Consider the following 13249-nt stretch of genomic DNA (forward strand, 5'->3'; position numbering starts at 1 on the left):
ATGGTGAGATCCCTGCTCCTACTGCTGCCCTTCATCCTGGGAGCTGCTGGACAAGGTGAGGATGGGGCTGCGTGTCCTGAGATAGCTTTGTGCCACCCCCAACCCCCAATGGGCTTCCTTCTCTATCTGGGCCTTCCCCCCTCCCCCACTCTCTGTGCTTCTGCCTCCCCCTCTCTGTCCTCCTCTCTCTCTAGGTCTTTGTTCTCAGGTCTCAGTCCTTCTCTGTCGCTGTTCCCCTCATTCTCTGTGTCTCTGGCCCCTCCTCTCTCTGAGTCTCTGTCTCTCTCTGGGTCTCTTTCCCTCTCTCTTTGGGTCTCTCTCTCTGAGTCTCTATCTCTCTCTGGGTCTCTGTCCCCCTCCCTCTGAGTCTCTGTCCCACTCTCTCTGGATCCCTGTCTCTCTCTGGGTCTCTATCCCCCTCTTTCTGTGTCTCTGTCTCTCTGTGTCTCTGTCTCTCTCTGGGTCTCTGTCTCTCTCTGGCTCTCTGGCTCTCTCTGGGTCTCTATCCCCCTCTTTCTGTGTCTCTGTCTCTCTGCCTCTCTCTGGGTCTCTATCCTCCTCTCTCTGTCTCTCTCTGGATTTCTGTCTCTCTCTAGGTCTCTGTCCCCCTCTCTCTGTGTCTCTGTCTCTCTCTGTCTCTCTGGCTCTCTCTGTGTCTGTTTCTCTGTGTGTCTCTGCCCCCCTCTCTATGGGTATCTGTCCCCCTGTCTCTGGGTCTCTGTCTCTCTTTGGGTCTCTGCCCCCATCTCTCAGCAGTCCCTGAGCTGGCACCTCACCATCCTTGCATAATAGACCAGAACCTTCTGCTTCTCAGGGTCTGTTCTGTCTCTGGCTCCTGGGCTCTCTCCTGCCCTCTGTGTACAGAGAAGCACCCCTGAGCTGCCCAAGTGTGCTGGACCTCCCTCTCCACCCCACCTCTCCCATCTCCGCTGCCTCCTTAGCCCCTTGTCTGCTCTTCCAGTGACTGCCCATCCCCACACCTGCCTCGGTGTTTCTCCGTGTGAATGGCTGTCAGTCTCTCTCCATCTCTGGGTCCTTGGGGCTCCGGCCTCAGCCTTCCCTGGATGTTGGCTACCCATGGTTCCCCTCCAGGTCGCTATCCAGGGACAGACAAGGACGCTGAGGACAAAGATTCTGCAGACAAGATTATAGAAGGCTACCAGTGTCAGTCCAACTCCCATCCCTGGCAGGTGGCCCTGCTGAGGGGCAACCAGCTGCACTGCGGGGGCTCACTGCTCAATGACCGATGGGTGCTCACCGCAGCACACTGCAAGATGAAGTACGCACTGGGTGTGCGCACACGAGAGGGCTCAGGGGCTCACATACTCCCTCCAGGGCTCTGACCCTCTCTCTCTGGGTCTCTGTCCCTCTCTATCTCTCTCTAGGTCTCTGTCCCCCTCGCTCTCTGGGTCTCTGTCCCCCTCTCTCTGGGTCTCTGTCCCTCTCTATCTTTCTCTGGGTCTCTGACCCTCTCTCTCTAGGTCTCTGTCCCCCTTTCTCTGGGTCTCTGTCCCTCTCTATCTCTCTCTGGGTCTCTGTCCCCCTCTCTCTGGATCTCTGTCCTCTCTCAGTCACAGACTCTCCCTCTAAGGGCTGCATGCACTGTCTCCGCCAGTGAGTACAACGTGTACATGGGCAGCCAGATGCTGAACGGCAGGAGGGGCAAGAGAATCCGAGCCACAAGGTCCATCCGGCACCCTGACTACTCCACGAGGACCCACGTCAATGACATCATGCTGGTGCGGCTGAACTCCCCGGCCAGGATGTCCCCTTCGGTGAAGGCTGTCAATCTTCCCTCCCGATGTGAGGGCCCTGGCACCTCATGCACAGTTTCTGGCTGGGGCACAACCACCAGCCCTACTGGTGAGCCTGTCACCCTCCGTGACCATAACTGGGGTCTGAACTCCAGCCCTCCCCCCTCAGACCTGCAATCCTGATCCCAGTCCTCCTCCTTCAGACCAGGAGTCCTGACCCCCAGCCCTCCTCCCTCAGACCAGGAGTCCTGACCCCCAGCCCTCCTCCCTCAGACCAGGAGTCCTGACCCCAGCCCTCCTCCCTCAGACCAGGAGTCCTGACCCCAAGCCCTCCTCCTCCCTCAGACCAGGAGTCCTGACCCCCAGCCCTCCTCCCTCAGATCAGGGGTCCTGACCCCCAGCCCCTCCTCTCTTAGTGTCAGGGTCCCAGGCCCCAGCCCAGCACTGTTCCCGGCCTCAGGCTTCTGACTAAAGGCCCTCCTCCCTGTCTGCAGCCACCTTCCCGCCGCAGCTCATGTGTGTGGATGTCAACCTCATCTCGCACAACAACTGCAGCAAGGTGTACAAGGACCTGCTAGGCAAGAACATGCTGTGTGCTGGCATCCCGGACTCCAAGAAGAATGCCTGCAACGTGAGACGCCCTCCTCCTCCCCTGTCCCTCTACCCACAGCCCCTCCTCCTCTGCCTGCCCCTCCATTCACAGCCCCTCCACCTACAGCCCCTCCTCCTCCCCTGCCCCTCCATCTACAGCCCCTCCTCCTCTGCCTGCCCCTCCATCCACAGCCCCTCCACCCACAGCCCCTCCTCCTCTGCCTGCCCCTCCATCCACAGCCCCTCCACCTACAGCCCCTCCTCCTCCCCTGCCCCTCCACCTACAGCCCCTCCTCCTCTGCCTGCCCCTCCAGCCACAGCCCCTCCTCCCACAGCCCCTCCTCTGCCTGCCCCTCCACCACAGCTCCCTCCGCCCCTCACTCCCACCCCCTCACCCCCCCACCCCTGCCACATAGACTCTGCTGACTCCACCCAGGTCCTGGGTCTTCCCCCAGACCCCCATTCCTTAACTCGCTCTACCTCGTTCTCAGCCTAGGGGTGGGAGTGGGGGGCATGTAGGGGCTGAGGTGGTCTCCGGGTTGGGGCGTGGCAAAAGGACGGATTGATTGGGGGTTCCTGTGTCCATCTAAGGCAGTGGTTCTGCCGGTTCATCCAGTTCCTCATGTGGTGGTGAGCCCCCCCCACCAACCATAACATTATCTTCGTTGCGACTGTCGTTTTGCTACTGTGGTGAATAAGGAGACCCCTGTGAAAGGGTCGTTCGACCCCCAAAGGGCTGGAGACCCACAGGTTGAGAACCGCTGATCTAAGGGGACGTGCTCTAGGGTCAGGGGAGGAGGTGCTTGTGTTAGGTGAGGGGCAAGGTCAGGGGAGGAGGAGCCACTAGGGTGAGGGGAGGAGAGCGTCGCCACAGTGATGTGAATGAGGCACTCACCGCAGGCAATAAATATAAGGAGGGGCCAAGGACTTTGGTCTGCAAAACCATATTTTCGTGGAATTTTTAATAAACAAATCCAGAACAGACTATCATCATTTTCACTTGATGTTAGCCAAAAGGCTGGAAAGCGATAGCCTATCATCATTTAAAATAAAGGGCAGAGTAGTTTTCTGATTCCCCACACCCTCCTTTTCTTGTCAGGCTTCAGGATGCCCCTCCAGGGCTGCCCAGTTCCCGTTTATTCAACATTGTGCTATTTCGTTCATGACGGTGACACTGTGGGTCAGATGGGGCCCTGCAAAATCTGTGATTCAGACCCACCAGCCACGGGGCGCTGGGAGGAGGGTGGGAGGGCCAGGGTGGAGGGGGGGGGGGTGGGCAACAAGGATGAGGCTGTCTGCTCCCGTAAAGATTTACCCTGGGCAGGGGTCGCTATACTATGAGTCAGAATTACTCAATGGCAGTGAGTTTGATTGGGTGGAGGGGATTTGTTCATCCATGTTTGGGTGTTTTTTTGGAAGTAATATTTGATTTAAAAGAATATTACAGTAAACCCGCGGTACTCAACCTTTGGGGGTGGAACGACCCTTTCACAGGGGTCGCCCGATTCATAGAGATTTATAGAGATTTTTTGCATTCCCTGGAAATTTCATGTCTGGGGCTGCAGCCTCAACTCCTCTCACGTCAATCCTGGGGTCCCTACCCCCTTCCTAGTCTTTTCCGTCTCCCTTGCTGTCCCTGAAGCTCCTTTCATCAATCCGGATGCAGCTCTTTTCCTCTCTGCGCTTGGGTGTCTCCCTCTCTTCCTCGCCTCACCCCACCCCCATCTCCATTTTTCTTTGTGTCCGTTGCTGCTTTCCCCAACATGTCTGTCCATCTCACCACCTGTCCATCTCCCTGTCTGTTCATCTCCCCATCTGTCCTTCTCCCCATCTGTCCTTCTCCCCACCTGTCCATCTCCCTGTCTGTTCATCTCCCCATCTGTCCTTCTCCCCATCTGTCCTTCTCCCCACCTGTCCATCTCCCTGTCTGTTCATCTCCCCATCTGTCCTTCTCCCCATCTGTCCTTCTCCCCACCTGTCCATCTCTCTGTCTGTCCATCTCCCCACCTGTCCATCTCCCCATCTGTCCTCCCCACCTGTCCACCTGCCCATCTCTCCACCTGTCCATCTCCCCTGTCTGTCCTTCTCCCCATCTGTCCTTCCCCCCATCTGTCCATCTCCCCATCTGTTCATCTCCCCATCTGTCCTTCTCCCCGTCTGTTCATCTCCTCATCTGTCCTTCCCCCCACCTGTCAATCTCCCCATCTGTCCTCCCCACCTGTCCACCTGCCCATCTCTCCACCTGTCCATCTCCCTGTCTGTCCATCTCCCCTCCTGTTCATCTCCTCATCTGTCCTTCTCCCCACCTGTCCATCTCTCTGTCTGTCCATCTTCCCACCTGTCCATCTCCCCATCTGTCCTCCCCACCTGTCCACCTGCCCATCTCTCCACCTGTCCATCTCCCCTGTCTGTCCTTCTCCCCATCTGTCCTTCCCCCCATCTGTCCATCTCCCCATCTGTTCATCTCCCCATCTGTCCTTCTCCCCGTCTGTTCATCTCCTCATCTGTCCTTCCCCCCACCTGTCAATCTCCCCATCTGTCCTCCCCACCTGTCCACCTGCCCATCTCTCCACCTGTCCATCTCCCTGTCTGTCCATCTCCCCTCCTGTTCATCTCCTCATCTGTCCTTCTCCCCACCTGTCCATCTCTCTGTCTGTCCATCTTCCCACCTGTCCATCTCCCCATCTGTCCTCCCCACCTGTCCACCTGCCCATCTCTCCACCTGTCCATCTCCCCTGTCTGTCCTTCTCCCCATCTGTCCTTCCCCCCATCTGTCCATCTCCCCATCTGTTCATCTCCCCATCTGTCCTTCTCCCCGTCTGTTCATCTCCTCATCTGTCCTTCCCCCCACCTGTCAATCTCCCCATCTGTCCTCCCCACCTGTCCACCTGCCCATCTCCCCACCTGTCCATCTCCCCATCTGTCCTCCCCACCTGTCCACCTGCCCATCTCTCCACCTGTCCATCTCCCTGTCTGTCCATCTCCCCTCCTGTCCATCTCCCCATCTATCCATCTCCCCACCTGTCCATCTCCCCATCTGTCCATCTTCCCAGGAGCAGAGAGGGAAGGTCTTTGCTCCCTCAGAACCGCAGGTGGGTTAAAAAAAACCCTAGGGGGTGCAGTTTCGCTGGATCCTATATGATGAGTTGGAATCCACTCAAGAGGAAGCACACACATGCAAGCATGCACTCTCTCGCGTCTGCACACACACATATACGATGCGTTGGGATCGACTAATTAGAGCGCGCGCACACACACACACGCACGCACGCCAATTCCGAAGGAATCCCTGAGTGGCGTAAATGGCAAAATGCTCCCCTACCAACCTGTAGGTTGCTGGTTTGAACCGACCCTGAATCGTTTGGGAAAATCTGCTTCCATAAAGCCTTGAGAAACCCATGGAGGGGTCCACTCAGCACCCATGGGGGCGCCACGAGGCAGGGACGACTGGACAGCAAGCAACAAACCCTCACAACCACCATCTCCGCCGGTTTTCCTTGTCATCCGTGCTTCCCTCTCTCCCTTTCTGTGTGCGTCTCTCCCCCAACCTCAGTGTCTTTGCTTATCTATGTGCCATCTGCGTTCAGGGTGGGTGAGGCGGTGAGTCTTAGGGAATGGAGGTGAGGATTCAGGAGGGTGTGTTGACCACAGGAAGCTGCATGGTCCTATGGGGTGCCATGCTCAGCTGGGCTTAACGCCCTCCTGCCACCATCTTGAATTCTTCTTCCTCTTTTTCACAAAGTCCTTTTGCAGCAGGCCCTGGGAACCAGGTAGCTGGCTCTGTTCCTGCTTTCCAGGGCCACCCTGTCCCCAATTTCATGCCCCAAGGTGTACATACACAAGTGGGCTTCAAAAACTTTGTGTGTGGGGGGGAAATGGAATGAACAGACAGTGAAATGTGCCCTGAAGCTTCCTCATATCAATCCCATGAAGATTGTGCGTGTTCGTTCTGTGACCGGATTGGAGTAGAGTCCTGATTATTGGGGGAATAAATTGTGCTCTTAGTTCCTGGAAGTACCCCCTACCACCCACCTCCAGGCCTGTGATGGATCCCATTGGCCAGAACACAGCTAAAGTCTTCAAAGAGCTTGGTGTATGCTCTCTGGAACAACACTAAGTCCTGTCTCTCCATTGGCCCCCACGGACAATGGGTCTCTTCCTATTGGTCAAGGAACAGGACAATGCCGGTGACAGGGAAGAGGGATGGTGAATACACCAAAGGGAAGTAGGAATTCTCTTCAGCCAAACTAAGCTCTCAATCTCTCTCCATTCTAGGGTGACTCTGGGGGCCCTTTGATGTGCAAAGGAACCCTACAAGGTATAGTGTCCTGGGGAACATTCCCTTGTGGTCAGCCCAATGATCCAGGTGTCTACACTCAAGTCTGCAAGTACATCCCTTGGATAAAGGAGACCATGAGAAAGAACTGATAACAGTTGAACAGACGGGTGACACGAACCAAAGAGAAGGACGACCATGATCCAAAAGGCATGTTTAACTCGGCCTGTTTTCAAAGACATCTTAAAAATCCTCAACAGAGAAAAACCAATCAAATCAGCAAGGACTTCAAAAGCCCAAACAAGGCAAGGAACACAAAAACCTCAGCGCTGGTGAAGTGGCACTGAGACCAGCCCTCGAAAACACTGGGTCGGCACATTCCTGTCATCGTTACGGAACGCCATTTGGCAATGCGTTCAAGACTCTGCTTCAACACGTTCACACCCTTGCTGTACATAGGTCCTGCCTTCCGAATGACATTGCAAAGAGGCGGCCAAACGTCACAGCAAGAGTTGAATCCATCCCAACATAATTCATCCTATGATTTGGCGAAAAAGAAAAAAAATGAAAATGTTGGCTATGTTTTTTACCAATGAGTGGATCGTTGGAGAAAACAGCCAGTAACAGAGCACGTGAGGAGGCCATCAGCAACAATACTTATGCAGAATCATTAGTGTAACGCACATGCACACGCGAATGGTGTGCTGTACCAGGTTAAGTGAAAAAATGCAGAGGCTAAAATTGCTATGTCTATGGTTCTATCCAGGGTGGGCGGGGGGTGGGGAGGGGGAACATTCGCAGAATAAAAATCTGAAAGCCCTTGTGTGAAACTGCATCTGGTGATGGTCCTGTTTCTGTGGTCTGCACATCTGGGGATGTATATCTTTTTAAATTTGAACAGTAAATGTGGGAAGGCTCTGAGGGTGGAAGGCTGGTGGTGAGCAGATCTTTAAAGGAGACTGGAAACAAGAAAAGTACAAGAAGCAGTCAAAAGGTACTGAGGAGCTTATGCCCTGGGCTCAAGTAGAAGGAGGATGTTTTGGAAATGATGATGGCAACATATGTACAAATATGCTTGATACCATTGATGCATGGAATGTTATAAGAGCTGTAAAAGCCCCCAATAAAATGATTTTTTTTAAGTACTGCTAAGGCGGTGCCAGTTCACACCTGCTTATGTCTTCAAAATAAAATGTGTCAAAACGCTTCTCTGAGCTGTGCAGAAGAGTTCTCTCAGGCAACCACTTTTGTTGCTTGCCTTAGGAGAGCTTAAAAAAAAAAAAAGAAGTCCAAGCAAAACAGTGGCTTCCAAAGGGATCCGCCGAGACAAAGCAAGGCAGAACGGTCACCTCAGAAGGTTCTAGAGGCTATTTCTGACTCCAAAGGAGTCACCTTGAGAGGATTTCTTGGAAAATACAAGGTGATCACAGGACCTTACTGAGAAGTTGTTTTCAGCTAAGCATCTTTGAGCTGAAGCTTATGATGGAGTGGCATGCCCTTCGGACGCTTATTGGCAGACCTAATAAAAGGGCTTTTATGTTATTGACTGAGTGGAGCAAAAGCCCAAATGTCATGTGGTTGAGATACTAAGTACCGAAGAGAAGTGTTCCTGTGGGTACAGTTAAGAAGACACTCTCCTAACCCGAAGAACAATATTCAGAGCATTTTTAATATAACCTGTTTGCTTCTCTAATAAACCCCATAATTGTGTGTATTGCCTCTGGAGAAAAAAAAGAAAAGAAACAGAAGTTGTTTTCAGAGTTGAAACCCACATGCGTGGGGAAAAGGTCCGGAAAGCTGCACTGAGGAATTTGTTTTCCATCACAACAACGCACCTTAGTCTTGGAAGGTAGCAAGAAAGTTGCCCTAGGAGAATTTCATTGGGAAACCTTATCCCATCATGCAGCCTACAGCACTGAGATTGTCCCTTCAGGCTTCCTTTTACTCCCCAGATTCAAAGGAACACAGATGAGTCAAGGACACACAAACCACTGTTTAGACATGGTGTAAGCCAAAGAGCGCCAAATTCTTTTCATGAAGGGTTTTCTAGATGGAAAGAGCCCTTCAGAAGTGTACAGATGCCCTTGAGGGAGGATATGCTGAGAATAACTTCACATTTAGATATCTTTGTTTAATGAAGCATTCCGTTATTTTTGTAGCGATTTTATTTGATTATTATTATTTGTAATCATTTTATTAGGGTCTTGGATAGCTCTTATCACAATTCATACATAAATGTATTGTGTCAAGCACATATGTTGCCATCATCATTTTCAAAACATTTTCTTTCTGCTTGAGCCCTTGGTATCAGCTCCTCTTTGTTTTATTCCCACCCTCCTTCCCTCGGGAACCCTTGATAATTTATAAGTTATTAGTTTGTTCATGTCTTACACTGACTGATCTCTCCCATCACCCACTTTTCTGTTCCCCATTCCTCTGGAGGGGGTTATATGTAGATCATTGTGATCTGTCCCCCCTTTCTCCCCCCAGCTTCCCCTTACCCTCCTGGTATTGCTACTTTCATTATTGGTCCTGAGGGGTTTATCTGTCCTGGATTCCCTGTATTTCCAGCTCTTCTCTGTACCCATGCACATACTCTGCTCTAGCCAGATTTGTAAGGTAGAATTGGGGAAGCATTAAAGAACTAGAGGAAAGTTGTATGCTTCATCAGTGCTATACTGCATCCGGACTGGCTCATCTCTTCCTTGTGACCCTTCTGTAAGGGGATGTCCAATTGTCTATAGAAGGACTTTGGGTCTCCACCCTCCCCCTCATTCACATTGATATGATTTTTTGTTCTGCGTCTTTGATGCCTGATACGTGATCCAATCGACAACTCATGATTATACAGGCCTGTCAGTGGGAAGCCAGCCCCTAGCACATCATTACGGATCCGGTAGGCGCAATTGTACAGCAATAATAAGTAAAGATCATAGTAAAGTTATAGAGAGCATGAGAGATAGAAGTGAAGTATTGAAATAAATGGAGTCAGACACGATTCATAGTAGCATGCTCACCTCAGCCCCGCTTGGTGGTCCACGTGGAGGGAGAGAGATCTTTAATGCTAGCCCAGGCTTTTTATCTTCTCTGGGGACACGCAAGCCCCCTAATTACAGGTGAGGACATACATCACAGGAAGGGGTTGCACTATAGGTAATACAGTAATGAGAGGAGGTGGTCTAGGGAAATAAATGCAATAGGAAGAGGAGAGATTGGGGGTATACATGTGACAAGATGGGCGGACCCTAGATTCAAGATGGCTGCCTAACCTTGGTCACCCTTGGGTGGGTTTGACCTCTCTGGGGTCTTCTACAAGGAAACAGACAACTACTATCCTTATCAGAAGGGAGTGGGCCCTATTTGTTGTGGGATAAACAGTGGTGGCTGCTTGCTCTAAGCAGCTGTTTGGCATATATTTGGGGGAGACAGCTTGGGAGAAATCCTTCTGTATCCCACACAGGCTGGTGTTCTTTTTCCATGTGAACTTTTTTGCTTCTCAGCTAGATGACTGCTTGTTTATCTTCAAGCCTTTAAAGACCCAGACACTATATCTTTTGATAGCCGGGCACCATCAGCTTTCTTCACCACATTTGCTTGTTCACCCATTTTGTCTTCAGCGATTGTGTTGGAAAGCTGAGCATCACAGAATGCAAGTGTTCTTGCATAGAGGGAGTAATTGAGGAGAGGCCCAATATCAGCTTGCTACCTTAATAGTTAACATATAAATATATGTACATAGATCTATTTCACTATCGTTATATATAAATATATTTACATATGTACATGCATGTATTTAGACCTCTATAAATGCCCTTTGCCTCCTAGTTCTTTCCTCTATTTCCTTTTACTTTTCTCTTGTCCCACTATCATGTTCATCCTTCATTCGGATTTCAGTAATTCCTCTCAGTTACCTTGCCTTTGATTAAGCCCTACCAGACATCCTATACCCTCCTTGCCATTGAATTTAGATCACTTGTTGTCCCCTTGTCCCTGGGTTTGTTAACACCCACTTCCTTTCCCCCACCTCCCCCTTTCTGATGTCCCCCCTGGAATCTTCAGTCCCATTATTTTCTCCTCCAGATTCTTTATCCTGCCTATCTTATCTAGATAGACATGCAGAGATAATTATAAGCACAAAAACAAGGCAGAGAAAACAACAACAACAAAAACACAAACCAATGACAAAAAAAAAAAAGAAAAGCCTATAAATAGTTCCAACTCCACTTGTTGACCTTTAGGAGTGTTTTCTGGGTGAGTCTGATGGGATTCCACACCCTGGCCCCAAAGTCTTTTTTCGGTATTCCCTAGGGACTTCATTGCTTTGCTCCCCTTGGTGCTCTGTTGCACACCCTGAGCATTTCACCCCAGTGTTGTAGCAGTACTTTTAAAATTTGACTTCTTATTGTGACCTAGGTGAGGGCCCACAGAGCAGATAATCCATCTTCTGCTCAACAATCCATGCACATTTGTTTCAATACATCTATTGCAATCCTCTTGTTGTGTGATCACGTACCCCATGTCTCCCCTGTTTCCTGTTCCTCCTTTGTTCCTAATTTTCTTGACTTTGTCCTGGGGCAAACACTACTCTTCTGCTCTTCGTTGGTTGGTTATGATCACCCTGGTGTGAGTTCAATTCCAAACCTGAAAGGTGATTAAGGGCCATAATCTGGAAGGTCCCACCCTACCTCTACCTGACCACTAAGCCTGGTCTCTCTTACGGTTTCTTTTTTTTTTTTTTCACGGAAAAAATTATGGAACACTTCACGAATTTGCGTGTCATCCTTGCGCATGGGGCCATGCTAATCTTTTCTGTATCATTCTAATTTTAGTATATGTGCTGCCGAAGCGAGCACTCTTATGATTTCCTAGCCTTGTTCCATACTTTCCTCCCATTCTTTCTCCCTACTCTTCTAATGTGACCCCTTTCAGAGTAGTTGGAGGTCCTAGCTGGGCACTATCTAGTCCTTCTGGCCCCAGAATCATGGAGACTGATATTTGCTCGGTCCATTGGCCTAATTGTTTCCATGTGTCTTCCACTGCCACTGAATCCACAAGACTTTTCACCCACCAGCCTGTGTCCTTCCTGCATTCGGCATCATTGCATGTGCTGCGTGAGTCTGAAGAGGAATTTATGGATTAGTGTGGCCGGGCGTGGTGGCGCGTACCTGTAGTCCCATCTACTCGGGAGGCTGAGGCTGGAGGATCGCTTGAGTCCAGGAGCTCTGGGCTGCAGTGCGCTACGCCGATTGAGTGTCCACACTAAGTTTGGCATCAATATGGTGACTTCCCGGGAGAGGGGGCCACCAGGTTGCCTAAGGAGGGGTGAGCCGGCCCAGGTAGGAAACGGAGCAGGTTAAAACTCCCGTGCTGATCAGTATGGCACATAGGGAGCTAATATCAGACTCATGGACTCCATCTGGGATGGAATGTCTTCTCAATAGACAACTGCTCCCTGATATAAAGTTCTCTCTTACCCACATTTGAGTGTCTCTGGATTTGTTTCTCTAGTCAACCGGGCCTAACACACCAGTCATCAGTTACAGTCTGGGAAACGCACAGTGAGGGTGACTGTGAGTCAGCCTTGACTTGATATCGATGAATTGTTTTTTCTTTCCTCTGGGTTAGGAGGCCCATCAGTCTGCCCCTTCAATAGCCCCTCTCCATTCCTTAAGAACTCAGTCTAGCAGCAATACTTTTTGACCGACCTTCATATGGTTTTGAGCTTTGACCCTGCTTTCCTGCACTGGGGTGGGTGTTTCTCCCCATTTCTCAGGTCTCTGTTTGCCTCATCTGTAGAATGAGAGAGGAAGAGACAGAAAGAGAGGGAGGCCATGGCTACTTCATCAGGGTGGAAAGGAATGTGGATGTGTTTCTGAGCATTTCACAGGTGATAATTAGTGAGGGAGGGAGGAGGCTTTCAGCCAGGGGTGGGGACGACAGGTGGATGGGTGCCTAGATTTCTCTGGATCTCCCACAGTCCTGCTCAAAGTGAGCCATCAGTCACTAGATGCAAGAGAAAGATGGGTGTTCGGGAACCTGGGAAAACGGGTGTGTGGGCTCTTGCTTCTGCCAACCCCCAGACCTCAGGGAAAGAGTCTTTGGAAGGGAGGAAGAAGAAAGAAGGGGAGTCACTTGTGATTCAGAAGCTGGCCCTGACCTAGGCCACTTGCCACCAACATCTCTCTGGACAGTCACACATCAGATGGTGCTGACAGAGGGTTCTGATTCAGCTCCAGGACTTGCCACTCCCACAGTCTTGCCAGTTTCTCTCCCAGAATTCCTTCCCCAACAACAGTTTCAGATCATTCTTCCCCCAAACACTCTCTCCTAACCACTAGGAAACATCAGCAGCTACCATTCCTCTGCCTTAAGAAGGCTAAGCCCTTCCTCCTTCAGACCTGGGAGTCCAGAACCCCCAGACCCCTCCTCCCTCAGACCCAGAAACCCAAAGCCCAGACCCCCTTTACATCAGAGCCTGGAGTTCAGGCCCCCAGCCCTCTCCTCTCCACTCCCCAGCTTATGCAGGAATCCGGTCCCCCAGCTCCTCCTTTCTCAGACCCAGGAGTCTAGGCCCAGCCCCCTCCTCTCTCCTAGTCTGGTGTCCAGGAATCAACCCCTGCCTCCTTCA

The 13249-nt window shown here is 51.2% G+C and overlaps 1 protein-coding gene and 1 non-coding gene across 2 annotated transcripts; one reads left to right on the forward strand and one right to left on the reverse strand.

Moving 5' to 3' along the window:
* Positions 1-6773, forward strand: LOC142432654 (kallikrein-7-like). The gene is made up of 5 exons (XM_075537872.1): positions 1-66; positions 1125-1279; positions 1616-1863; positions 2249-2385; positions 6621-6773. The coding sequence occupies exons 1-5, from the start codon at positions 1-3 to the stop codon at positions 6771-6773; spliced, it is 759 nt and encodes a 252-aa protein (XP_075393987.1).
* Positions 6774-11366: 4593 nt separating this feature from the next.
* LOC142432849 (U6 spliceosomal RNA) lies at positions 11367-11474 on the reverse strand. The gene has a single exon (XR_012780952.1). It is a non-coding gene; the product is annotated as a U6 spliceosomal RNA (small nuclear RNA).
* Positions 11475-13249: the final 1775 nt, after the last annotated feature.

This window comes from Tenrec ecaudatus, chromosome 18, assembly GCF_050624435.1.
Source record: "Tenrec ecaudatus isolate mTenEca1 chromosome 18, mTenEca1.hap1, whole genome shotgun sequence".
In the NCBI taxonomy this organism is placed as follows: domain Eukaryota; kingdom Metazoa; phylum Chordata; class Mammalia; order Afrosoricida; family Tenrecidae; genus Tenrec; species Tenrec ecaudatus.

What these genes read in the sequence shown, in the direction of transcription:
- LOC142432654 (XM_075537872.1), top strand. Translation starts at nt 1, where the DNA reads ATGGTGAGATCCCTGCTCCTACTGCTGCCCTTCATCCTGGGAGCTGCT. An exon ending in GCAGCACACTGCAAGATGAA is followed by an intron (nt 1,280 to 1,615) that starts GTACGCACTGGG and finishes TGTCTCCGCCAG; the next exon opens with TGAGTACAACGTGTACATGG. An exon ending in CCAAGAAGAATGCCTGCAAC is followed by an intron (nt 2,386 to 6,620) that starts GTGAGACGCCCT and finishes TCTCCATTCTAG; the next exon opens with GGTGACTCTGGGGGCCCTTT.